General features: G+C 36.9%; 2 protein-coding genes across 2 annotated transcripts; one reads left to right on the top strand and one right to left on the bottom strand.

Annotated features, from left to right (window-relative positions):
• The first annotated feature begins 17,493 nt into the window (after positions 1 to 17,493).
• On the top strand, positions 17,494 to 19,096 carry LOC140876432 (pumilio homolog 12-like). The gene is made up of 5 exons (XM_073280391.1): positions 17,494 to 17,868; positions 17,953 to 18,115; positions 18,195 to 18,364; positions 18,432 to 18,690; positions 18,777 to 19,096. Exons 1-4 carry the CDS (start codon positions 17,735 to 17,737, stop codon positions 18,538 to 18,540), a joined length of 576 nt encoding a protein of 191 aa, XP_073136492.1. The 5' UTR covers positions 17,494 to 17,734; the 3' UTR covers positions 18,541 to 18,690; positions 18,777 to 19,096.
• Positions 18,750 to 24,646, bottom strand: LOC140873911 (uncharacterized). Its single transcript, XM_073277194.1, has 4 exons — positions 24,451 to 24,646; positions 21,905 to 22,089; positions 19,606 to 19,670; positions 18,750 to 18,852 (listed from the first exon to the last, which is right to left on the bottom strand). Exons 1-4 carry the CDS (start codon positions 24,644 to 24,646, stop codon positions 18,750 to 18,752), a joined length of 549 nt encoding a protein of 182 aa, XP_073133295.1.
• Positions 24,647 to 25,008: the final 362 nt, after the last annotated feature.

Genomic DNA, 25,008 nt, shown 5'->3' with positions numbered 1-25,008 from the left:
CGAGTTTCAAATCCCTGACTTGCAATGTCGTCTTATACCTTCGTATTTCTCAGTTCTGAATACTTCAAATATGAAATATAGCAATCAGAACATTCATATCAAGCTTCATTCAAGATGATCAATCCAAAATCTGATCAAACTCATCAATATAACTTCAATAAAATCACTTCAAACCTCAAGCAAACTTCTTCGGTTCAAAGGCGGACTTCTTGAGTTGATCGAGCTTGAAACTAATCTGAAATGTAATGATTATGATCAAGAAGCATCAATATACAATCACAAGATCCTCAGCTTAATCATAGGCTAACAAAATGACTTCAAAACCTAAACCAGCGGCGAAGCAATTGAAAATCGGTAACCGACAAAACATCAAAATCAATTCTAAAGTAAGTGTGAAACATGTTTTATAAATAAAAATCCTAACTCATGAAATGATAAAAATTATTATAAAACAAACCACTTAAACAATAACTAAACTAAAAAGCCATAAATAAAATATAATACTCCTCTCAACCACTGAAACATAAAGTATGAAACATGTTTTATAAATTCTCAAAAATAACTCGAGCATGCTAAGACTCAATGCGAAGGTCACGGGGTCCTCTGCTGGCTCGCTCATACGTCCTCACCACCGGTAGGAGTTATTAATGAAATATCATGCTCACCTGCACCATATAAGCGTAGTGAGCCTAGGGGCTCAACATGTCTAAATCTTTATAACAAGAGTTAAAATAATGCATCACATAATCATACTAATACTTATACGTACATGAATATGCATGCATGATAAAAATATCTTGAGTTAACTGAAAAAACATAATCTTACTGTACTTAAATATAACTGATCATCTTGAGCTTAATGTACATAATTGAGCATATCATTTTTTTTGAAACTTTCTATGGTTATATTCGTAAGTGTGACTAAATCTGTGTCGACTGATTAGTCTCCTAAACCAACGTACATGGCGATGACGAATCACCTCTATACTGTTAGTAAACTACCTCCTGAACATGAGCGGTGGTAAACCACCTCTGTGCTGTCACACTACTTCAACTTCCATCATAAAAATTATTTTATTTCTCAATACTTAATCATAATCATAATCATAATCATTGAATATTTAATGTATTCATGCACTGAAAAGGTGTCTGTAATATATATTTAATTATTTTTTCATAATAAAAATACTAATACTTAAAAAAAACGTTCATGCATAAAAATGAATTATGTAGTAGCCTGTATCCAAAACTAGCGATTAATGAATATGTTAATCGTGTGATCATGTTTGGATTAAGTAAAACATGATTAAGGAAACTTTAAAAGGATAACAGAGTCCAGAAATGGATTCAAGACACTCAAAAATGGTGAGTAAGGTTCGAGAGGTTCGGACGTTCCGAACTGAGTTCGGAGAATCCGAACATGGACGAAGCCAGGCTTCGGGGGCTCTGAAGTCTTCGGACGGTCCGAAGTGGTTTTGGATGATCCAAACTCATGCGGCCAGCTGTCCCAAAATATTATGTCATTGGTGATGTCATCCGAGAGATGTTTGGACGATCCGAAGGGTAAGTTCGGGCCATCCGAACAGTGTATCAGACACGTGCATGGTTGCATGCGATTGGTTGGACGCGTGGAGGAGATCGGATGATCCGATGAGTTGATCGGATGACCCAAAGCAGATCAGACGCTCCGAACTTAGGATCGGACGGCCCGAACGTGTCCTGTAACGCCCTGAAATTAATTATTTTGGGATTAGTGGAATTTATTAATTATTAAAATTGAATTATTGGAGATTAATTGAGCCAGGATTTAATCGATTTAAGTTGGAGTTTCAGGGTTTGAATTGCAATAATCCGGTTGACTAGTCAAGTGCGAATTATTATATTATTTGATATATATATATATATATAATATCCACCCTACCACCACTCCTCTTCCTCCCTCCCTCTATCACGCCTCTCCTTTCCTCCATAGCCACGCCCCATTCAAGCTTTCTTCTTCCCGGGTTTTGACTATCCGACCGTCAGATTTTAATTTCGAGTTGAGATTCACGATCACCGCAACGAAGGCTTCATTTTGACGTAAGTTTTTCTACGATCCACGAACTTTGAATTTTGTAGGGTTGTCAGAATTTGATAATTTTCGGGTATATTGTGCTTGAGCTAGCATAGATCGTGTATTCGAAGTCGGTTTGAAAAAAGATCGAAGTTTTGATTTTATATGATTTTTTGGTGCCTAAATTCGAAAATGAGGTTTTGACTTTTGTTGAGATATGTTGTGTTTGAAGGATTGGAGGATGATATGAGATTGTTTGGGTTGTTTGATGATGTTTGTTGATTTTTGGATTGACCATTTATAGCCGTTATGCCATCAAAATCGAGTTTTAGATTATCGGTTGTTTGTTTCAATTTGATTTCCGGGTTGTTTCGATTTGATGAATTTGTTATCGAATCCGTATTTCATATTTTTAGAGTTTGATTGAAAGATTCGGGTTTGAACCGGACTTGGGAGAAGAATCGAATTGAGAATTAAAGACGGTATATTGATTGAGTTTCTTTGTTTCGAATTGTTTTGATTCGATTGATTATTTATTTGAATTGGTTGTTATATCATATTTGATTTCTCGACGGACTTGAAAAGGTAAATGACGACATCGATTTGAAAGGGATGAATACTCGAGTTGTCGATTAACTCTCGAGTCCCTAAAATCACATACATGCATGTTTACTTGCTTTTGATTAATTACGTACTTGAATGGAATTATGTGAATTTATTTTGAATCTCCAATGCATTCATATTGAGCCAAGTTATTTGTTTATATATTGGAGTGGACTTGGATGTTGTGGTTTTTTTCCAAGAGCTAGAATGCTCCTTATTCTTTTTGATTTATACGATTTGGGGACTTTAAGCGAGTACTTGGGTTGTTGATGTCTCCCAAGTTCTACATACTCCTTTTGGTTGCTCCAATGTCTAGAGGAGCGAGATATACCACATTCACCTCGATTGGGAGAGTCGGTGATTTGTGTTGATATCTTGGCCTCGGGGATCCCAACCGACGATTCAAAAATAAAATTTCTTTGAGTATTCGTTTTAAACGATCTTGAACCCCGATGACATGCATTGCATTTATTGCATTTCAAATCGAATTGTTGTTAGATTCATGTCGTTGAATTACTACGTGGATTGCATGTCTAGTTGATTTTTGTTATATTTGAGATTATATGTTTGTTGACATTTATCATGCTTCGATGTATTATTTGATATTGCTTATTATGTCTCTTTTACTGGGAATTATATTTTCACTGGATTATCCGGCTGTCGTTTTGTTTGTATGTGTACTTGATGGCAAGTGGGGCAGGATTGAGTCAGAAGCTACATGACTAGATTGAGTTGGAAGTGATAGAGTGAGACACCGTATAGAAGTTTGTCCTTTTAGAAACCTTGCCTTAAAGGGGTTGATGAATTCATGTCCTGAATCATGTTTAGGAAACTCGAATTGTATTTTGGATTGTAAACTTAGATCGAATGCATGTTCTATTAGTTGGAAGATTTTATGACTTTAGAACTTCATGTGTTGTATTTTGATAGTTTAGTATATCAATGCATGTTTAGGATTAAGTTGGTTTATGGGTTTGCACCTTCCCAACCTTTTATTTTGCTTTCAAAGAGTGTTTTTCCGTGCAGGTCGAAGGGGCAGCACGCTCGTGCCTCCCCTGGGCTTGGAATTTTGCTTTTTGCGAAATTTCGGCGCGCCCGCGCCTGATGTTAAAAAAATTTGGTTTTTTCGCGACGTGATTTTGCGTCGCCAAATGTATGATCTTGCGTCGCCAATTGTACTAGATTAATTTTATGCTTTCTTTGGCGAGATTAGATGATTAGAATCAAGGCCTCAAATTAAGTGGTATCAGAGCGATAAGATTCTTGGAATTGAATTAGAGTGAGCGGGGTAGATCGAGTCCGCATGAATTGAATTTTCGCATGTGATTGATTTATTTAAATGATTTATTTACGATACATGCGAGCATGCTTTATAGATTCTGGAATTACTTGAAATTACATGATTATGTGATTTAAAATTAAAATCATGAATTACTTGAAATATGAATTATATTTTAATTTTCGGATCCGAGTTCCACCATCTGCTTGAGCTAGCAAATCAGAGATTGTTTGCGAGGTGAATTAGAATCCGATTGAGATTCGAAATAAAGTAACCAGTAGTTGATTGAACTTATCGAACAGAGATGTGGAACGCCGCATGTTGAGATGGATATTTGGTATCCTTTTCATACTGAATATCAAAATTTTCTCCTGAAGAATTTTTGCAGACGACAACCAGCAGTAACTCCTTCGACTGATCTAGACCGTACCACTACTTCACTGTTAGATGTCACTCTGACATCGATGGGAGTTCTACCGAGGAAGTTTTAGTCGTTTAGGTTACCGATTTTGAAGAATACCGGGAATGCTGTTGGATGCGGGAGTTGAATAGAAGAGATCGAGCAGTTGGGTGATTCTCTGAACTACACAGATGACCGAAGAATTCGGTTAGTGTGGTACCAACTTAGAGGATTGTTAAAAGTTGGTAGAATTTGAAGAAGAGAGCATTAAGGAATCAAGGTTCGATCACTTTTTGGAATCCGCTTTCATCCAAATTTCTTCATCATATTCCTTTTTACCATTTGAACAGAGTCAGAGGAACGTAGAGATCACCTTTAATCGAAGAGGAAGCAGTTTATGAAATCAGTTAGAAGTGCTTTGAGATCAGAAGACGCTGCCAGAGTTCGTCATCATGATATTATTCGAAGTTCTCCGAAGGGAATCTCCTTGTGTCTTTGACTCCGACCAGATTCTAGCCATACTCTTATCGAGGATCAGACTCAGATTTTACCGTTAATGACCGCAGAAAACAGTAGAGTATGGTTATCTTCTTATTATGATATGATCGGTTATGCACCTTATCTTTCTTCTTATTGTTATTTATTGATGCATCTCGGTTGTTGAATTTTGATTAACAGTAGTCGCAATTCTTTGAATTGATGAGATAAGATGGAACCGAACAGTATTGTACTTCAGATTCAGATTTGATTGAGATTTTGATTTGATTGTGACTGTGCAGTATCGTATTTCAGTTATCAGATTTTGATTTGATTGTCTGTTAGCTGCTTTATCCAGTACAGGACTACTGTGAATTGTTTCAGGATGTCGACAGATTCAGATCCGAGTCAATAGACGAACGGAAATCCTCAGGGAAGGATTCTCGATTCCAGGATTCTTTGTTAATTTATCTGCCGAATGACCTTCTGATTTTAGAGTTTTGCAGATGAATTGTCTTGTTCACAGCTGATGTCCTAAAATCTAGCCTGAAGTGGTTGATAAACCAGTGGTTAGAAAGTTGTTGTTATCATCGAGATGAGATTTCTGGATTACCTCTGAGTCATGAGGATAGGTTCAGCAATGGCTTGACATCAGATATCCTCAGCTGAGAGTTTGATAAAAAGAAGTATTGAAGACTAGACTTGGATCGATGTATTACTGCCTTGGAGTATAGTCGTACCGTTTGAAGTAAAAAAAACTCGTCTGCATAACTATAGATCATTTGAACTGAATATATCAGAGGTATTTAGATGGAGTTAGAAATTCTTATAGATCTTTTAGGATCTTTTCGAAGAATAGTACTGATCATGCAAGAGTGTTGAAGAATGGTCTTACAGAATTGCATGCCGAGACATTGCATGCCATGCTATGAAAGTTCGAATCTTGATTGTATTGAGATATCCTTTCCTAGATCATATAAATTCCAGAGCTGGAAATTTCTGTGATTATTGCAAGACTGAGGCTGTTTTGATTGAAGCCGAACCCACATCTGTACTTGAGAATTGAAGATTTTGAGTTCTATAACAGAATTTTGAAAGATTCTTATCGTCATGGAGCCGATTTCTCGTCTGACTCCAGAGAATGCACTTGTACCTGAACCGAATCTTATGAGATCAGTTTGTTTGACATGAAGAAGAGATCGACCAGAGCTTCAGTATTTTTCTTATTTTTATTATTTTTATTATTTTCCTATGTACTGATAATCTTCAGTGCATTGCATCTTCTTATTCAGATTCTGGAGGTATTCTTATTCAGAGGTAGTATGTGATATCTTAGTCATAGTATCCGCTGGAACAGTTTGAGACTCAACATCCGACTTGTGATATTGAATTGGAAGCGAATAGTATTGCTTGTAAGTCGTGCATCACTATTTTCAGTGAAATTTTCGAAGTCTTTTCTGAACTGAGAAGTTAAAGTATGAGTTTCGCAACCGAACTGATTTTGAGATTGAGGAAAAGATTGCATATGATACAGAATCTGATGGTAATTCCAGTATGATCCGAAGTAATACGAGGCAGCAACAGAGGTTTGAACAGAATGATCTTTTATTATTTTATCTATTACCGTTATTCTCTTTGAGCCGATGAATCTGTTCTTATTTTATCTATTATCCTTGACTTTGCCGACCGATGAGTGTAGAACTTTTGATTTAGAGTCTGGAACAGATATGAAGTTTATCAAAATTCTTTTATCCGAACTGAGCCAGAATTGATTTAGAAGATGGAGATAGCGCAGAAAACAGATTCGTTTTGGAGAATTTAATGAAGAAGAGTCAGAACTGGGCACAGTTTGAGTTTTCGGACAGTGACGATACATCAGTATGATTTTGAAATTGCTAGTCTGTTCACATTTGATAGCTGATAGAGAGAAGGAACCGGCTGTCTGTGGTACAGTTATTTGTCAGAATAAAAAGAAGATTACTTACGACGAATGACTTCCTGAAGTTATCGGTCAGTCTGGGAATTAGAAGTCATTTGAGCTTTTGTTAGACCAATTGCAGAACCTGCTACTGTATTCCGTATGGAATGAACTCCAGACTCAACTCGATGTTGATAAGTTGGTCAAAAAGAGTTTCAGATAGTTTTGTTCTGTCGCAGTTTTATCCATGCAGAATAGAATTGGAAATGTTCGGCATGTAGTAACAGAAATATAGGACTGTCTGAGTTTTCCATCTGAATATCATCGAGATATAACTGTATTCTGCTTTTGTTTGTATACAGAATGGATTTCAGACACGCCAGTATGATTGGGATTGTTGTCAGGAGAATTTTCAGCTAGTTGACTTGTCAAGGTCTGTCCTCTCAGAATGAGATTTTGAGTTAACTCTCACCTTGAACTCAGTCTTTAAGAGACCTTGTTATTGGATTAGAATTGGGTTCAGTTTATTATCCTCAGAACGATGGACAGCCAAGAATAAGCGATATAGACTTTAAGAGGATTTGCTAAGCTGTAGTGCAAGATTTTGGCACTCGCTGGATGGATTTCTCATTTTGTGAAGTTCCTGTACAACATATATCAGACGATTATCTTGGTATCATCTCTTTTGTAAATAAGTTGTACGAGGAGAAATGGGAATCCCAATTGAATTGGGATGATTGTCTGAGTTCCCTGACTTGGGATCAAATTTGATTCGAGGTTCGATAGACGGATGGAGAATTCCTGTCTAGGATAAAGACAACTTGAGAGGAAGGATGAACGAAGTATTCAAATTCCGACACAGATCTCTGTGCTGATGTTTAGTAAGGCAGAGTAATTCAGAAGATTACTCCTTTTAGAGGTTGTGACAGTTTTGTTAAGAGAAAGAACTGTCTCGACGAACTCTCGGGTTCCTTGGGAATTTTAGAGGAGATAGAAAATATCGCCTACCAACTTTTACTCCTTCAGTTCTCCTTGTATTCCACTACCTCATCTTTTTTATTCTTCTGATATTCTCGATGTGCTTCACACTTTTTGTTGCCAGATTCACGAAATTTTGGTGATGTTGAGACAGAATTTGAGGAGCCGCCAGTTTTGTTTGAAACGACCGATTCAGAGTTGACCGAACTTAGTTGCAGCTCCTTAGCGGAACCGCTTCAGTTGAGCTTATGCAGTTGAGCCGATATAGATTTGAAGAAACGATGTAAGAAGTGGAGTTTGATTAGAACCGCGATTTTAGAGTCAATTTCGAGAGAAGAATTATTATAGCATTCTTTGAACTTCATCTTGTTTTATGAGATTGAACTGTTTGATTTCGAGGACGAAATCGATTCTTAGAGGGGGAGAATTGTAACGCCCTGAAATTAATTATTTTGGGATTTGGAATTTATTAATTATTAAAATTGAATTATTGGAGATTAATTGAGCCGGGATTGAATCGATTTAAGTTGGAGTTTCAGGGTCTGAATTGCAATAATCTGGTTGACTAGTCAAGTGGGAATTATTATATTATTTGATATATATATATATAATATCCACCCTACCACCACTCCTCTTCTTTCCTCCCTCCCTCTCTCACGCCTCTCCCTTCCTCCATAGCCACGCCCCATTCAAGCTTTCTTCTTCCTGGGTTTTGACAATCCGACCGTCAGATTTTAATTTCGAGTTGAGATTCACGATCACCGCAACGAAGGCTTCATTCTGACGTAAGTTTTTCTACAATCCAAGAACTTTGAATTTCGTAGGGTTGTCAGAATTTGATATGGGTATATTGTGCTTGAGCTAGCATAGATCGTGTATTCGAAGTCGGTTTGGAAAAAGATCGAAGTTTTGATTTTATATGATTTTTTGGAGACTAAATTCGAAAATGGGGTTTTGAATTTTGTTGAGATATGTTGTGTTTTGAAGGATTGGAGGATGATATGAGATTGTTTGGGTTGTTTGATGATGTTTGTTGATTTTTGGATTGAACGTTTATAGCCGTTATGTCGTCGAAATCGAGTTTTGGATTATCGGTTGTTTGTTTCAATTTGATTTCCGAGTTGTTTCAAGTTGATGAATTAGTTATCGAATCCGTATTTCATATTTTCAGAGTTTGATTGAAAGATTCCGGTTTGAATCGGACTTGGGAGAAGAATCGAATTGAGAATTGAAGACGGTATATTGATTGAGTTTCTTTGTTTCGAATTGTTTTGATTCGATTGATTATTTATTTGAGTTGGTTGTTATTTCATATTTGATTTCTCGACGGACTTGAAAAGGTAAATGACGACATCGATTTGAAAGGGATGAATACTCAAGTTGTCGATTAACTCTCGAGTCCCTAAAATCACATACATGCATGTTTACTTGCTTTTGATTAATTACTTACTTGAATGGAATTATGTGAATGTATTTTGAATCTCCAATGCATTCATATTGAGCCAAGTTATTTGTTTCTATATTGGAGTGGCCATGGATGTTTTGGTTTTTTTCCAAGAGCTAGAATGCTCCTTATTCTTTTTTATTTAGACGATTTGGGGACTTTAAGCGAGTACTTGGGTTGTTGATGTCTCTCAAGTTCTACATACTCCTTTTGGTTGCTCCAAAGTCTAGAGGAGCGAGATATACCACATTCACCTCGATTGGGAAAGTCGGTGATTTGTGTTGATATCTTGGCCTCGGGGATCCCAACCGATGATTCGAAAATAAAATTCCTTTGAGTATTCGTTTTAAACGATCTTGAACCCCGATGACATGCATTGCAATTATTGCATTTCAAATCGAATTGTTGTTAGATTCATGTCATTGAATTACTATGTGAATTGTGAAAGAGTAGGTGCCCAGTGAGCCAACTTGTGGCTAAGGGCTTTGATGACTCTTTGTATAAACAATTTTTTGTTTAATATAATTTACACTTTTATTAATGGCAATGACTTTATCTTTCTTCATATTGTTATATTGTGATATACTATTGTTGTTTTGATAAAGACCTTGAATATACTATAGTGTATATAAGATGTGGTAGAACATGGGGATGTCTATCATGAAACACATCTTATAGTCACTGTATATTCTAAACTGTTCCTAGTCGATTGAGCCGTCTGATAATAAGGATAAGGATCGCTCGAGTTTGAGACTAGCATTTGCGATGCAGAGTACCACGTTTCATTGGTAAGGAACATGGAGATGTTCGAAGCATGCAAATGGATATTCATATGATGAATGATCGAACTACCCTATCCGGACTTTCCAAGTGGTTATCACTTATCGAGTGGATAAAGTCCGCGGTTTTGGTTGTACACCATTAGTCCTTACTACTTGAAACATCATTGAGACTCTATATGCTAGTACTATGCTTTGACTCATTTATCGACTCTATTGGGGTCATCAGGTGTCGGGATTGGGTACAGTTACAACACATATAGGAGTCGATGCTTTGTTGTCAAGGATTCACCACATACTTGCGAGTGTGGATATCCTATGCGATCTGAGGAGATATTAGTGTGACAAATCTCTGGCCAGAGTACATGATGTGATTTAAGAAATGGTTTCTTAGTACACATGCGATGTCACTATTTGATCTTCAAGATGTATTGCATAGTTATCGAATCTCGAGCGACTCTCGATATACCAATGGTTGTTGATTCGATCGGGATATATGGATGAAGGGACCGTACTGTACGCTAACCAAAATCTATTGGTTCTTGTAGGCACTATCAGTGATACCTAGGGAATCATGGGGCGATGTTGCTAGGCGCTTTTACCATGATTCGATTGGCAAGTCGGAAATCGTTGTTCCGAGTCACAAGGAGTTGTGAGCCCACGGCTAGCTGTATCCCTGAACCATTGAGGGTCACACAGAGTAATGGATTTTTAATCCCCGTTGAGATAGTTAAATTTAATGAACAAAGAAGTTGGACTTCTTAATTATGAGTAGAGGAGTAAGATTTCCTAAAATGACATAGGGATGGAAATTTTTGGAAACCACTGAATTCGGATTCAGAAAAATTTATCTTGACTTTAAAAGGTGCAGAAATGGTTTCTGTGCACATTGGTGAAATTGGTTTATCAATCGGAGTCACGATGAATTTTATATTAATTTCTGAACATGCGGACTTTGCTTGTCGGGCCTGAACTTATGACTAATGGGCCCTAAGCTGTTAGTGGCCTACATTATAAATAAGTTATTGTAGTACAGAAATTACACACAACAGGTCACAAAATTTTCGAAAACCCTAGTTAATTTTCTAAAAGGTGGCCGCCCCCTCTCCCTTTTCTTGAGAAAAATCCAGCCTGTGATTTTGAATTACAGTCTGGTTTAACGGATCAAATTCGTTATTCTCTTCGTAGAAACTTCTGATAGATTTTCTAGTGCAATCTATCAAAGGGATTAAATCTCTGTTCGTGGACCTGATTGAAGAAAGGTTCGTCCATCAGTTCCAGGGAGATACAACAAGAGCAGAGCAATCTGTTGGTGTCCAAAATCTCGATTCGAGATTAAAGGTAAAAATTTATAATCGTTATTTAATTTTTACACACACAATTTAATCGCAAGTTTTGATACCCATGATATGGAAACGTTCCATATAAAATTTTTAAACTTCCGCTGCACCGGGTATCAATCCTGATTGATCTGATCGCCGCGTTCTCCAACAAATTGCATGTCTAGTTGATTTTTGTTATATTTGAGATTATATGTTTGTTGACATTTATCATGATTCGATGTATTATTTGATATTGCTTATTATGTCTCTTTTACTGGGAATTATATTCTCACCGGATTATCCGGTTGTCGTTTTGTTTGTATGTGTACATGACGGCTGGTGGGGCAGGATCGAGTCAGAAGCTACATGACTAGATCGAGTTGGAAGTGATAGAGTGAGACACCGTATAGAAGTTTGTCCTTTTAGCAACCTTGCCTTAAAGGGGTTGATGAACTTCATGTCCTGAATCATGTTTAGGAAACTCGAATTGTATTTTGGATTGTAAACTTAGATCGAATGCATGTTCTATAAGTTGGAAGATTTTATGACTTTAGAACTTCATGTGTTGTATTTTGATAGTTTAGTATATCAATGCATGTTTAGGATTAAGTTGGTTTATGGTTTTGCACCTTCCCAACCTTTTATTTTGCTTTCAAAGAGTGTTTTTCCGCGCAGGTCTAAGGGGCAGCGCGCCCACATAGCTTGAAGAGCGCCCGCGCCTTCCCTGTGCTTGGAATTTTGCTTTTTGCGAAATTCGGCGCGCCCGCGCCAGTTTTGCGAAATTCAGGCAAGCCCGCGCCTGATGTTCAAAAAAATTTTTTTGTTTTTTCACGACGTGATTTTGCGTCGCCAAATGTATGATCTTGCGTCGCCAATTGTACTAGATTAATTTTATGTTTTCTTTGGCGAGATTAGATGATTAGAATTGAGGCCTCACATGTCCTATAAATATGAGGTCCGAGCTCCTCATTTGGTGCAAATTCCGAATTCCTCTCCTTCGCCATGGTGACTCTATTTTAGGGTTTTGGGTACTCTTATTTTAGAGTTGGAGTAGGGAATATATTTAGCATAGTCAGACAGTGTCTGACATAGTAACAGAGCAGTGCTCGGGTAGTAGAGCTGTGCTCGAGGCTGTGGAACTGCAGCAAGGGTGTGTCCCTAATTGCGGGATAGTCGCCATCAGCGGGCTGACGACGGACGTAGGTATAGCTATGATCTCCTTAAATTATTTAGGAGTATGCAATAGCTTAGTTAAGGCTTTTATAGATTTTTGAATGATGCATGTGTATTTTCATTGTAGAGTTGATGATAGGCTTGGAACCTAGAGTGGGACTAATAGGACTGCCTGTAGTAAGGTACGTAAGTACTGACTGAGATTGCCAGCGGATATGCATGCTTATATGTTGCATTTATGTGTTTGCATGTTATTATTCTATGGAATGTACATATCATCTTGCGCATGTACATCTTTTTGTGATGATCCAGTTAGGGTTACTCAGCCCTGTTTGGACGTTCGATATCGGGTACCCTTAGGTACCAATATCTATAGGACTCCGTGGTCCGCATCTGTTATTTGGGAATGAGTGGTCGCACACAGTGGTTAGCTACCCCGATGTGACGAGCTCATATCCCAGGCGCCGGTATGAGCAGTTTGTATACAGTTACCCCTGATATGGATACCCTGTCATTTTCATACATCATATTTGTATGTTTATCCATGCTTTCATATTGAGCTTAGAGCTCACGTTCAGTCTTTTCTGTATATCTGAACACCCCATTCGAAGGGGCAGGTATAGGAGCAGGTTTGGGCACCAGAAGCTTGGAGTAGGCAGTCATCTTGAAGACATCAGGATTAGCTGTAGGTTTTATTTGCAATAATTTGATTGGGTTGTATAAATCAAGTTTGTTTAGCCGGTTGTATTCTACCGGTCTGCTTGTATTTAAGTCTTTCACAGCGATTTATTTAAATGCATGCTTAATTATGCTCTTAACTCTGATTAGGTAGTGGATCCGGGATGGATCGCTACATTTATTGGTATCAGAGCATGCATAAAGATACTTGGGATTTATTAATAAGACATTTTTGGTTATCCTTATAGGATTGATGAGATCATGGAAGAGACGATGATGCAGCGATTAGTTTGCCCGAAGACTATCATCATTGATAGGATTTTTAAAGATTTGACTTATGAGATTCTAGCAAGTGCGAACAAGATCCTAGCTTTGGATCGAGTATCGGATGCCAGAAGTATTTCCAGAGGATTGGTGGGTACTTACTTGATGTTTGCATCTGTACAATCCGTACCATTATGACACTACTCTGAAGATTCTCCAATCGTAGTTGGAGAGATTTTCAGATAGACCTTCACCAGGGAATGCCTCGAGTGCCTAAGGCATGACAGGTTTCGAGCGTAAGGTCTTTAAACTCTTGCATAACATGGTTGTGCCGGTATGCTTGTATCGATGCTTTTCATAGGCATACTGGAAACTTCATGTTCAAAAGCATGATTTGGTTACAAGAAGAACGCCGATGATAGGTCGCGAGCAAAAGAAGTTGACTGACATGCACTGACGCATCATGTGCCACTTCTTTGAAAGTCATGGCAGAACGAGATGCCGAGAGATATTGGGCAGGATTATGCTTTCATTGATGCGCGAGTCTACTAGAAGCTTCACGCTCAAGGAACGAAGACTAGTACGATGATTTTAAATACTGTATTGTTGTATGGTAAACAATATTTCAGTTGTAATGAATCATCATAATTCCGTTGTATCTTTTCAAGTTTGGTTGTACATTTTCATTGTATTTTGAATACTATAATTGTATTACATGGGATTGTAATAAAGAGAATTGTACATAACTTGAAGAAATGATACATGTATTGTTATCCAGAAATTTGTGAATGACTGCGGTGATTCTATAAGTCTAACTTGGTTCAAGTTGATTAGTGATCAATTATGTTAGCTCAGGGGTTTTTAGTAAGCCAGCTGTAACTGATTGACATAAGGTTAGTCTAGGTGATTCCTAGGATTGACCTAATTAGTCGATTGACTTGGTTAGTGCCAGTGATGAGGTGATTCATCTAGAGGCATGAGAATATGGTTCAGTTTGGAACTTTGGACTTTGTTCTAGGTTGTTTCCTTAGAACGGTACTTTGTTCGACCTCTGTAAGGTTAGGAATGGTGATGATGAGATTTCATCAGGATAACAGGTCGAGTATATGCCGCGAGTTGTGGACATTGACCATGACTAGACGTGATGGGGCGCGACCCTATGCTAGTGTTACTCTAGGAGTCTTTGTACTTCAGAGGATTGCCTGGAAGCCTCTGTGCTTTAGGATTGGCAGTGGGAAGGCTTCTCAGTATAGAGCCTTGGTAACAGTCACGACGAGGCATGACTTTGGATTAGATGTCTAGTTAGGTATTAGTGGTTTAGATATTGTCTGATTGTCGTCAGAGATATTGGTTTGGATTTATGCCGTGAGGACCAAACTAGAAGGGATTTCCTTAACAAGCATGTTCTCTGAGCAGATAGTTTTAGTCTATGTGATACTGCTAGACTAGTGGATCTAGTCGGTGATTGGATTTCTCTTGTGATAGGGACTATCCAGGAGATGGTTATGTGAACTGCCTGGAACATTGACTCGGAGAAGAGTATTTTCCAGAAATGGGGGTTTTCTACAGTATTGAATTATATCGGATGCTAAGAATTGCACAGGACTAATTGAGGTGTGAGGGATGCGTGACTTATGCTAGTGTACACTTGGTGTGATTCCAGGTGGGACATAGTGGTAGATTACCTCAGTCTTGATTCGTTGCAGTCTTAACGAGAGATATTATTATCAGTCATGTTCAGCGTTAGTTGAAATCTTTCAGACTTGTAATGCGTCTTGGGTTTGGCAAGTCCTAATGATCATCTTGAACGAGTAAAGTCAGTGATAGTATGTCTAGGCGGGTGCAGGCTTAGCACTAGTGACTATTTCTAGTTGTGTCTGACTCTGTCATAAATAGATAATTGAATAAGGCGTGATTATTTTGATTTCAAGTATTTGGGATTTGCAGACGTGTGACGGTGAGATCATCGATAATGATCGAGCCGTGAGAGTTTTCATTAATCAGTGATTGTCTGATCTGGGTTGATGCCATCAAGTAGAGTAGGAGCCACAGTAGATCGACTTGATTGATCAGATTATTCCAACCGATGCTGAGTTGGGATATAGCGAATCAGGAAGTACTTGGGATAATTCTATAAGTATAGTGTGCTTAGATACAACGATTCAAGTGCATTCAGGGAATTCTATATTCATTAAGAATTTCCAGGAATGTGGGAATCGAGGCTTTTGGATTCTGTGGATCAAGAAAGTGGTCGTAAGTTGACTCTGGTGATCATAGTTTGTCTATAGCGTTGCTGAGATTACCATGGTCGGATTTTGATTTAAGCATTGCTTGGTGTTAGCAATGATTGATCCAGCGTGTGGAAATAGAATTCAGTGATTGTCCCATGATTGCTTGTGGACAAATTTTGTAGACTGTTATTCGGAGTGTTCTACTTGGGTGCTTTCAGCAGATTTCTCGAGAGTTGTTCGTGAGAGGCGATTCGACAAGTGCTTATTGATTTCAAGGAACATTAGCAGATTAGCATTAGTTATTTCATGGGATGAGACAGCAGCTGAGACTTGTGTTTTTGAGTCTGGCGGAAGTGTTGTTGCAAATTCGGAGCTTCCGAACTACTCAGACACTTGGGGCTTTCCGGACTATTTTGATCTTCTTGAATCCCATTTTCAACTTATGAAACCCATACGAGGATTTCTTAATCATGATTAGGCAATGTATACTTAATTAAAAATTGGGATACTACATTTCGAAACTATTTCGTACTCATGCTTACAAGTCTACCTCGATCTTTCAAAGTACTCTAAGCTATAAACTGACCCATAAAGCACACGTTCAAAGTATTTTAACTTATCATTCTAAGGATCAATTTGTGCTTAAGTAATTGATTTGTAAAATATTACTGTAATAGATTCAACTAGGACTGTTATTTGTACATCAATCGGGATACTAGGAGTTTGAGTTTGGCAGTTTTAAGTCGGAACTTAACTACGGTTTTGCAAGTGTGTTGTAAAGATCAAAGGGTTCTAGTGAAATCTTTCCTTCTTTAGAAAAAGAGGGTGATGTAGAAGTTGTTAATCTCCAAAAATTCATAAACATTCTCTTGTGTTCTTAATTTCAGTTTACCAAGCTATTTTTATCTATTAGTTGACTTATTTATACACATATATTTGTTTGTCCATTGACATCGACAACCAAGAAACACAGGATTCAATTGCATCCCAACTAAATTCAGTTTAGCAAAGAAGAAAACTTAAAGCGTGCATATTCACCCCCCTAAACATTCGACCGATCCTAAATAGAGCTGTCAGACGGACCAACCTATGGCGGGGCGGGCCAACCCACAAAAAACCCACCTTTTGGCGGGTCGAGGGCGGGCGGACGAAAAAAATCCTCAACCCAAGGTGGGTTGCGGGTTAGGCGGGTCGGCTTGCGGGTGACTCACTACAAATAAAAATAAATAAAAATCACTATAATTAATTATAAATTTCATTTCATAAATAAATATTAACAAAAACATATTAATAAAAATTTTAGTTATTGATTTTATACGTGTAAATTTTATATAAAGTAATTAATACAAAAAAATTCACAACTTTTATTAAAAAAATACATATATCATAATAAAATAAAAAAATTAATTCTTCAGGTCCGTGGGTCAACTCGCGCGGGTTTCGGGCCTAGGCGGGTTGGTCCACTTTTAATTGGGTTGAAAAAATTTCAACTCAATCCACTTAAATTGTGTGACGGGGCAGGGCAACCTGACGAACCTAACCCAAATTGACTGCTCAAATCTTAACATTATATTTGCAGTGTCTTCTCCTCTTATGAAGATAATTTATACATACCAACGGGAACGACAATGTTCAAACATATATCAAATTTGACCACCGTTCATTATATAAATTGGTGAAGGACCTAAACATTGATTTAAAATCATATTGTAAAGTTAGTATATATGCTCATAACAGGGATCCAATCCCTATTAAAATAAAAATAAAATAAAATAAGCCTCCTCCATTATTAAAAATAATAGATTTTAAAAAAAATTTAGTATAATATAAAATTTAGAAAAATTAATTAAAGAGTGGTTCCCAAGCAACTCAAACCCTAGCGAGCGAACACGATCGTCACCGCCTGAAATTGTTGATAAATTTCCGATGTATTCAGAGCCTGCTTTTCCCTTCGCATCTAGGCCAGTTATTAATGATCCGCTGCCGCTGCACCGTTTTATATCTTTGGAAGATTTAAAGGGCCAGGTGTTTTGGAAATCAATGGATCCATACTATTGCGTTTTCTTGAATCAGAAACTCAAAGGAAAGAAACCGGAGGATATCCAATTCATATTTGCAGAGGTGTGTGTATTTTGATGTTCGATAAGTTTGGCTCCACAGTGATTCTGAACCTTTTCAAAGTCTGCAACGAGCAGCAGATGGACCAGTTGGTCTCTTCGGTTACTGCCGATCTCCATTTTCTCATGCTTTTGTGTCTCAACTGTAATGGGTATGCCTACAAAACCATAATTTGCACAGTAACCTTAAAAAAACACCTCAAATTTCATGATTTTTGTGTTTCTTTAATTTGCAGGTCTGGCGCCATGATGAGCTTTCTCTCTTCTCTCAGAACACCGAAGCAAAAATCTGATATGATATGCGCCTTGAAACGCCTCACGCCACGGATTGTATACGACGATTTTGGTTTTACCGTCGTTGCCCGTTGCTTCGACATCTTCTCTCCAGAACAAACTCAAGTATTATTTATTTGTGACTGATAGATTTTCATCCCGGTTTTTCGAATTTACTAATTAATAGTACTTGTGTTTTTCGCAGCCAATACTTGATTTGATAGCTGATCATTTTTTGGACATGGCCACCGACGAAAGCGGATGCAGACTTCTTATGAAAGTGCTCGGACGTAAAGCCTTTTTACTAGAAAGTCACCCGAGTATTATCTCAAAAATAGCAGCAGATGTATCTCAGCTGTCTCGACATAGAACTGGGTATGTGTTCATAGATGCGCACACACTCGTAAAATTCAAAACCAACATTCTTATTTTCCTGTTTCAGGAGCTGTATGGTGATGTATGTAATAGACGTCAGGATGGATAATTTGGTAAGAGACATTGTAGGTCAACTGAGTGGCGATTTCGCTCTCCTCTCGATGCACAAACATTGAAGCAATGTAGTATTGACATTGATGGAGAAATACAAAAAAACATACGCACCTCAAATCATCTATGAGATAATACACAGTCCTCTTTTCTCCAGAGTCCTTGTAGATCCTTATGGCAAATCTATTATCGAATACGCCAAGAAACACTCTGCAGTACCAAGAACAATGCTTATCTTTATTTCTTAGTATAGTTTGCTACTCGAAATTTATGGCTAATAAGGCATTGTACAATCTCGCAGAAAACCGTCAAAGAGACTTTGAATCGTCAGATCTTTGATCACTTGCATAGCCACCGCCGTGCAAAGAATGTTCTGCCTAAAAAGAAAAGATAGAAGAATGGTGTCTGATTATCCAGAAATATGACTTCCTCTTTATGCCCCGAAAGCACTGTCTCCCATATGCATAGGACCTTGCTTGTTTGTTTGTTTTTGTGTTTCTCTTATGCTGGACACTTTTTAATTTTTGTGTGTTTACGGTGTGGTTTTGAAGATTGAATGAATGAACTTATTAGTTAACCTCATACTCCAAATGTTTTGACGAAAATATGTATAAAAATGTATGTTGTTAGTGCTCATCTGAATCTTAGGATGTACACATGGGATATGATGTTTTAGTGTTTAATTTTATCATTCGAATGAATTACTAGATTAAACATGAATAGTTTATTTGCTGTTTGGAATGATGGATATACTGTTTTTGATGTGGATCACTATTCTGGATCTTTTCATGTTTCAATATGTTGCCGGCTAGCATGCTCCTGTTAGTCAGTTGTATGTGGTATGTTTCTCTAATAATCATAATTAGTTATTCAATGGCGTATGTGTCTTTCATAATATCAATGGTACGAGCACTAATACAATAATTGACTGCCCTTCTTGCTAACCACGAATATTGTTGGTAGCCTAGCCACTCGAAATGATTACAAAATTGCATATGCTGGTTTATGTTGATGATTTCCTTGTAATTTGCTTCTATATTCAACGCCCCACCCAAAAGTATTTTTATTGATGAACTTATGAAATGGACCCAATTTCAATTTCACTTTGGCTTGAATTTTTTAAACCATACCTGCAGCCAGCAGCCTCTTCGCTATTCCTTTCCGTGGTTACCAACTCTGCGGCATACTTTTTCCCCTAAGCCAATGAGAAAATAACCCATCTAATCTTCTTCTGGTAATTCCGGTACTCTGAGCGACTAAAAAAATTCAAAAGTCTTATGTATTCTGCCACTGTTAATTAATTCTGTCGAAGAGAAGACAATTGCTCAAATGGCGATTCCAGAATTTTCTTCTTGATGCATATGTACCGATGTATCGCTGGTTCCTCCATACGTGATATGCATGCGACTTGAACCTTGTTTTGTGGGGGAATACTCTTGATCTTGAAATACTGTTCAGCACGGAAAATCCATCCCATTGGCCATTGGGATTAAAAAACTTTGGCTCCTTTTGAACGTTTAAGGTAGTGTTTGCAATAAGGTAGTGTTTGCAAGTGATTATGGAGATTTTCGTAACAAGTTAAAATTGTTTTTTTTTTAAAAAAAATTTATATAATTTTTTTAAGGTATCATTTGGTTCAGGGATAGAATAAGTAATATATAGACAAATAATATAATATAATAATAATAATAATAAAAAAAATGATATTTAATATCGTATCAAATGTTATTGATAGATTATATTTATTTAATTTGATTGATTAAATTTTATGTAAAAATATAAAATGATTTTTTTGTTTTTTTAACATTAAATAAAATATAAATAATAATTTAAATTTAATAATTTGATTGATGTAAATTAATAATAAATAAATTGATGAATAATATTATAATGAAAAGAACGCGACATTGGATAAGATAAAATATATATGAATTAAATTTATTTTTTTTGAAAAAAATATATATGGATTAATAATAACGTATACCAAATAGTGCTTAACATTTGTTTTTATAAAAGATGTATTTTTATTGATATTTTAAAAATAAATTTAAAAAGAGTAGAACGGTAGGCATGCTTAAGGGTCTCGACGGTCTGGTTCTGGTTCTTTCGGTCCCGGAACCGATACTAAACCGGTCCGGTTCTAAGCTAAAAACCAATTCGAACAGGAACCATTTTCTTTGGGTTTCGGGCCGGTTCCGGCACGGTTTATATTTTTTAAAAAAAAATATCCCAAAGTTTAAATTTTTATTTAAAAATATTTTTTTTTGTTTTTTTGAAAAAAAAATAAATTAAAATTTTGATTTAATTAAAAAAAAATTCGAATGTTATATACGCGTTTTGAATTTTCAAACACATATTTATTCATTTTCAAAGTAATTTAAGCTTCGAATGAAAAAAATTTTATTTGCATTAATTTTGAACTCAAATAGTACTTGATAATATAAAATTTCTATAACATAATAACTTGTAACATTTATTTTCACAATTGTACATCTAAAATTCATCACCATTTACCAAAATATACTTCGAATACTCCGAATTTTGGTCGAAACTCATACAATATTTTTTTTTTGTTTTTTTGCAATTGGCCCTATATTAAAGGCCAAATTGCAATTAATATTTAATAATAATATTTAATAAATACATTCAGTAGCCGTTTGATAAGTCAAAAGGCTACTGCATGTGCAATTGTGCCGTTGCACAGCCACAAGCCGTTGCCCCAATTGCTATGTTAATCTTCTTTTTTTTTTTTTCTTATTTTTTTGTTTTGTTGTAAATTTTTTACCGGTTTCTGGTCTGGTTCAGAAAATCCTGAACCGGTCCAATCCATTAAGTAATGGATTGGTCCCGGTTCCAGGTCCGGTTCTTCTATACCGGGTCCGGTTCCGGGTTTTTTGGGTCGGAACTGAAGTTCCGGGTTTTTTGGGTCGGATCCGGTTCGGTTCCGGGCCGAACCGGACCATTAAGAATGCCTCGTTTATTTGTTCGTCTGGTTTTGCAATTTGGTATCTTCTTTTGTCAAATTTCAGTCTTGCTCCACAATTTTTGGTTTTTAACAATAGTAATCATATTCCAGTCTCAAAAAAAAAAAAACAAAAATTAAAAAAATTAAAATTGCCAACCAAATTATGTAAATCTAAAACTCAAATTTGATACCAAAATCAAGTGAAAATTATAATAGGATCAAAATCGCAATTCGCCCTAAAAAGCATAATGTAAGAGAAACTAAAGAGGCTTTCCTCAATCCTCAGAAACAATAACTAATTATCTTGTGCAGAGAAACATCCAATTTTGGACAAGAAACGTTTTGAGATCCACAAGGTCAAAAACAAACATAGACCAAAAACAATTGCCTCTATATAAAGAGAAGACTTTACCAAAACATATACGTAAATATATAGTGGCCTTGAACGAACAACAGTATCAAACCTTTTTTCCTGCATTAAGATCGTCAGCAATGATCCCTACAATATCACACAAAAGACTCAACTTCAAATCATCCCCAGCGAAGGGGGATCTATACGGGCTCTTGAACAAACTCTCACAATATTTAGCCGCGGCAGCAGCTTTGTCGCCATGCACACGAAGAGCATGATACTGCCCGCGGTCCAAAGCTAGTCAAAGTTCAGTGGAGTCGACATGACACAGAAGAAGCGACTTGGAAGACTGACTCAGATAGGAGACAGAGATTTCTAGAGTTGTTTCATTGATGTGAGTTCTTATTCTGCTTTATGTTATTTCATTATCTTATGTGTATACAGATTGTATATACAGCTTAGCTTGCTTATGATTTCGAGGACGAACTGATGCCTTAGTGGGGGAGAAATGTAAGGCCCTGAATTATTTAATTTTAATCCGAGAATATTTAATGTGGGAATATTTAGAGTTTAGAATTAAATTCTAATATTCTTAAATGAATAAGGATTAAATTGAATTAAATCGCTTTTCCGGGGATTGAATTGCAAATAGCCAAAAGTTTAGGGACTAAACTGCAATTTGACTAATATATATCTAAATGTCCACCTAATTCTTAGAAATCTCACGTGTATCATCAGACAAAAGAAAGGAAAAGGCAGAGAACTCGACCTCAACCTTTCCCAGCGCCATTTTCATCCGTAAAAGCTCTGATAACTCGCGCTCCGATCGTCAGAAATTCAAAAGAAATATATATCTGTGATCACCGTTCCGAGAGCTACGTTTTGGTACAAGTTTCATTCACTTTCCTCAAATTTTATTTTTATGTTGAATATGGAAATTCATGATTTTAAGATTTATGCATATATGGGTTGTACTGATTAAGTATTCGCAGACGGTTCGGAAAAAGATTGTCGTTCGGATTTTATATGGATTTATGAAGCTATTTTCGAAAATATGATGTATGATTTTGTGAGTTTGAGCATGTATATGGTTGGTACAAGGAGGATTATGAGTTGTATTGATTGTTGGATTGATTTGGATATTGTTCGATTGTCGGTTTGTAGCCGTTATGCCGCTGATTTGCAAAATGTCAAGCCTTTGATATTATTGCTTGAAAGAAACATTGTTTGAATGTAAATCTGATATTGTTAGATTGTATCCATATTATTTCAGATTTTATCAAAAGTTTGCCGAACTCAAGATCTCCGATTCGAACCGAGAAGGATTTGAAGAAGGTTTGAAGTTGTTGCATTGAGCAAGTAGCCATGACTTGAGCAGATTTTAATATATGTTCATCATGTTATGTTTTCAGATTTGAAGTATTGTCAGACTCGACATTGAAAGGTATAAATGACAGCAAATCCAGATGGGATAGAACACTCGAAATAGCTATTGTTTCGAGTATTCCCTTGTTAATCACATACTTGTTTGATTTTGTGTTTTTATGTGATTAGATGATTTTGATGCTTTTCTTGCTTATGTGCTTAGATGTTCAAGATGTTTTATAGTATTTATTGCATACATATTATTTTTCATTCATCTTGAACTGCAGCCTGAAAGCACAGAGGGTTGAAAGGCCTAGAGTGCGTATGACGTTTGGAGGACTGTAGTTGAGTGGCACGGAATGTAGACTTACTTCTAGAGCCAGAAGACTCACTATAGTTGCACCAAAGTCAGAGGAAATAAATTATTTGACTTCACCTCGATTGGGTGAGTTGGTGGTCGTTTAAGAGTTTATTTCCTCGGGATCCCAATAACTAATATTCTATTGATATCAGCTTGATAACCTCTTTTTGACACATGCATTGCATTCACGTTTATTATCTCGCACTTTATGTTGTTTATACTGGGATTTTATTCTCACCGGAGGTATCCGGCTATTGCTTTGTTTTGTATGTGTGCATGGCAATAGGTGGGGCAGGAGCTGGTCAGAAAAGACAGGGATAGCGTGAGAGAGAGTCGTAGCATGTGAGGACACGGGTTTTAGCAGAACAACTTGTACTTTGAGTTGGTGAAACATGTTAGAAATGATACAAGAACTTTGTATGTTGTTGTTAAATACTTGTAATTGTTTAGAGTACTGTTAGATCTTAATATTTATGCTTTGGTATAGTTCAAAGATTTAATAGCATTCTTAGAATTGATGCATGAATGATTGCATTGGTTAAGTTTGAACTTTGAAATCTGAATTTTTATAGCAGGGCACAGAACCCGGACTTGCATCCGTGCATGGGTCCGTGTGGTCTAGAAGGAACCCGAGAAATGTTCTAATGTGCTCGCTCGATCGGTCAAGTTGAGCCGATCGAGCGAGGCCTGAAATTTCTCAAACCCGAGATTTTAACTCTGGGCATGGACCCGGGCATGGAAGTGGCACGGGGTCCGTGTACAATGTTTTAGTTTGTGTCCGCTTCAGGTTAATGCACGGACCTGCGTCCGGACCTAGGCACGGGGTCCGTGTATGTTTAAAAAAAAAATCTTTGTGCTTTGACTTGTTTATTCTTTTATCAGGTATGATTAATTTTTATTAATTGTACTTTGCCCTAAGATGAGATAGCAACCTGGGTCCCCACAAATATGGACCAACTGGCTCAAGTGATCTTCCACTCTATTCTTCGTTCCTCTCTTATCCTTGATCTCCAAGTCAAATTCGCTCAGGAGTAGTATCCATCTTATTAACCTTGTCTTGGCCTCTTTCTTCTCCATCAGAAAACGAAGAGCTGCATGATCAGAATAAACAACAATTTTAACACCCATTAAATAAGATCGAAATTTTTATAAAGCAAAAACTACAGCCAAAAGCTCCTTCTCAGTGGTGGAATAATTTCCCTGGGCATCGTTCAGAATGCGCGAGGCATAGTAGATGGCATGCGATGATTTCCCAACTCGTTGTCCCAATACCGCTCCTACCGCATAGTCGCTAGCATCACACATAATTTTGAACGGTTTACTCCAGTAAGGTGGTTGGATGATAGGTGCAGAAGTCAATGAGTCTTTAAGTTTGTCAAAAGAAGTTTTGCATGACTCTTCAAATTCAAAAGTGACGTATTTCTGCAACAGCTTGCACATGGGTGATGCAATTTTTGCAAAATATTGAATATATATCCTATAAAAACCTG

Source organism: Henckelia pumila, chromosome 1 (genome assembly GCF_033568475.1).
Source record: "Henckelia pumila isolate YLH828 chromosome 1, ASM3356847v2, whole genome shotgun sequence".
NCBI classification, from domain to species: Eukaryota; Viridiplantae; Streptophyta; class Magnoliopsida; order Lamiales; family Gesneriaceae; genus Henckelia; species Henckelia pumila.
This window is presented reverse-complemented; position numbering and strand designations above follow the sequence as displayed.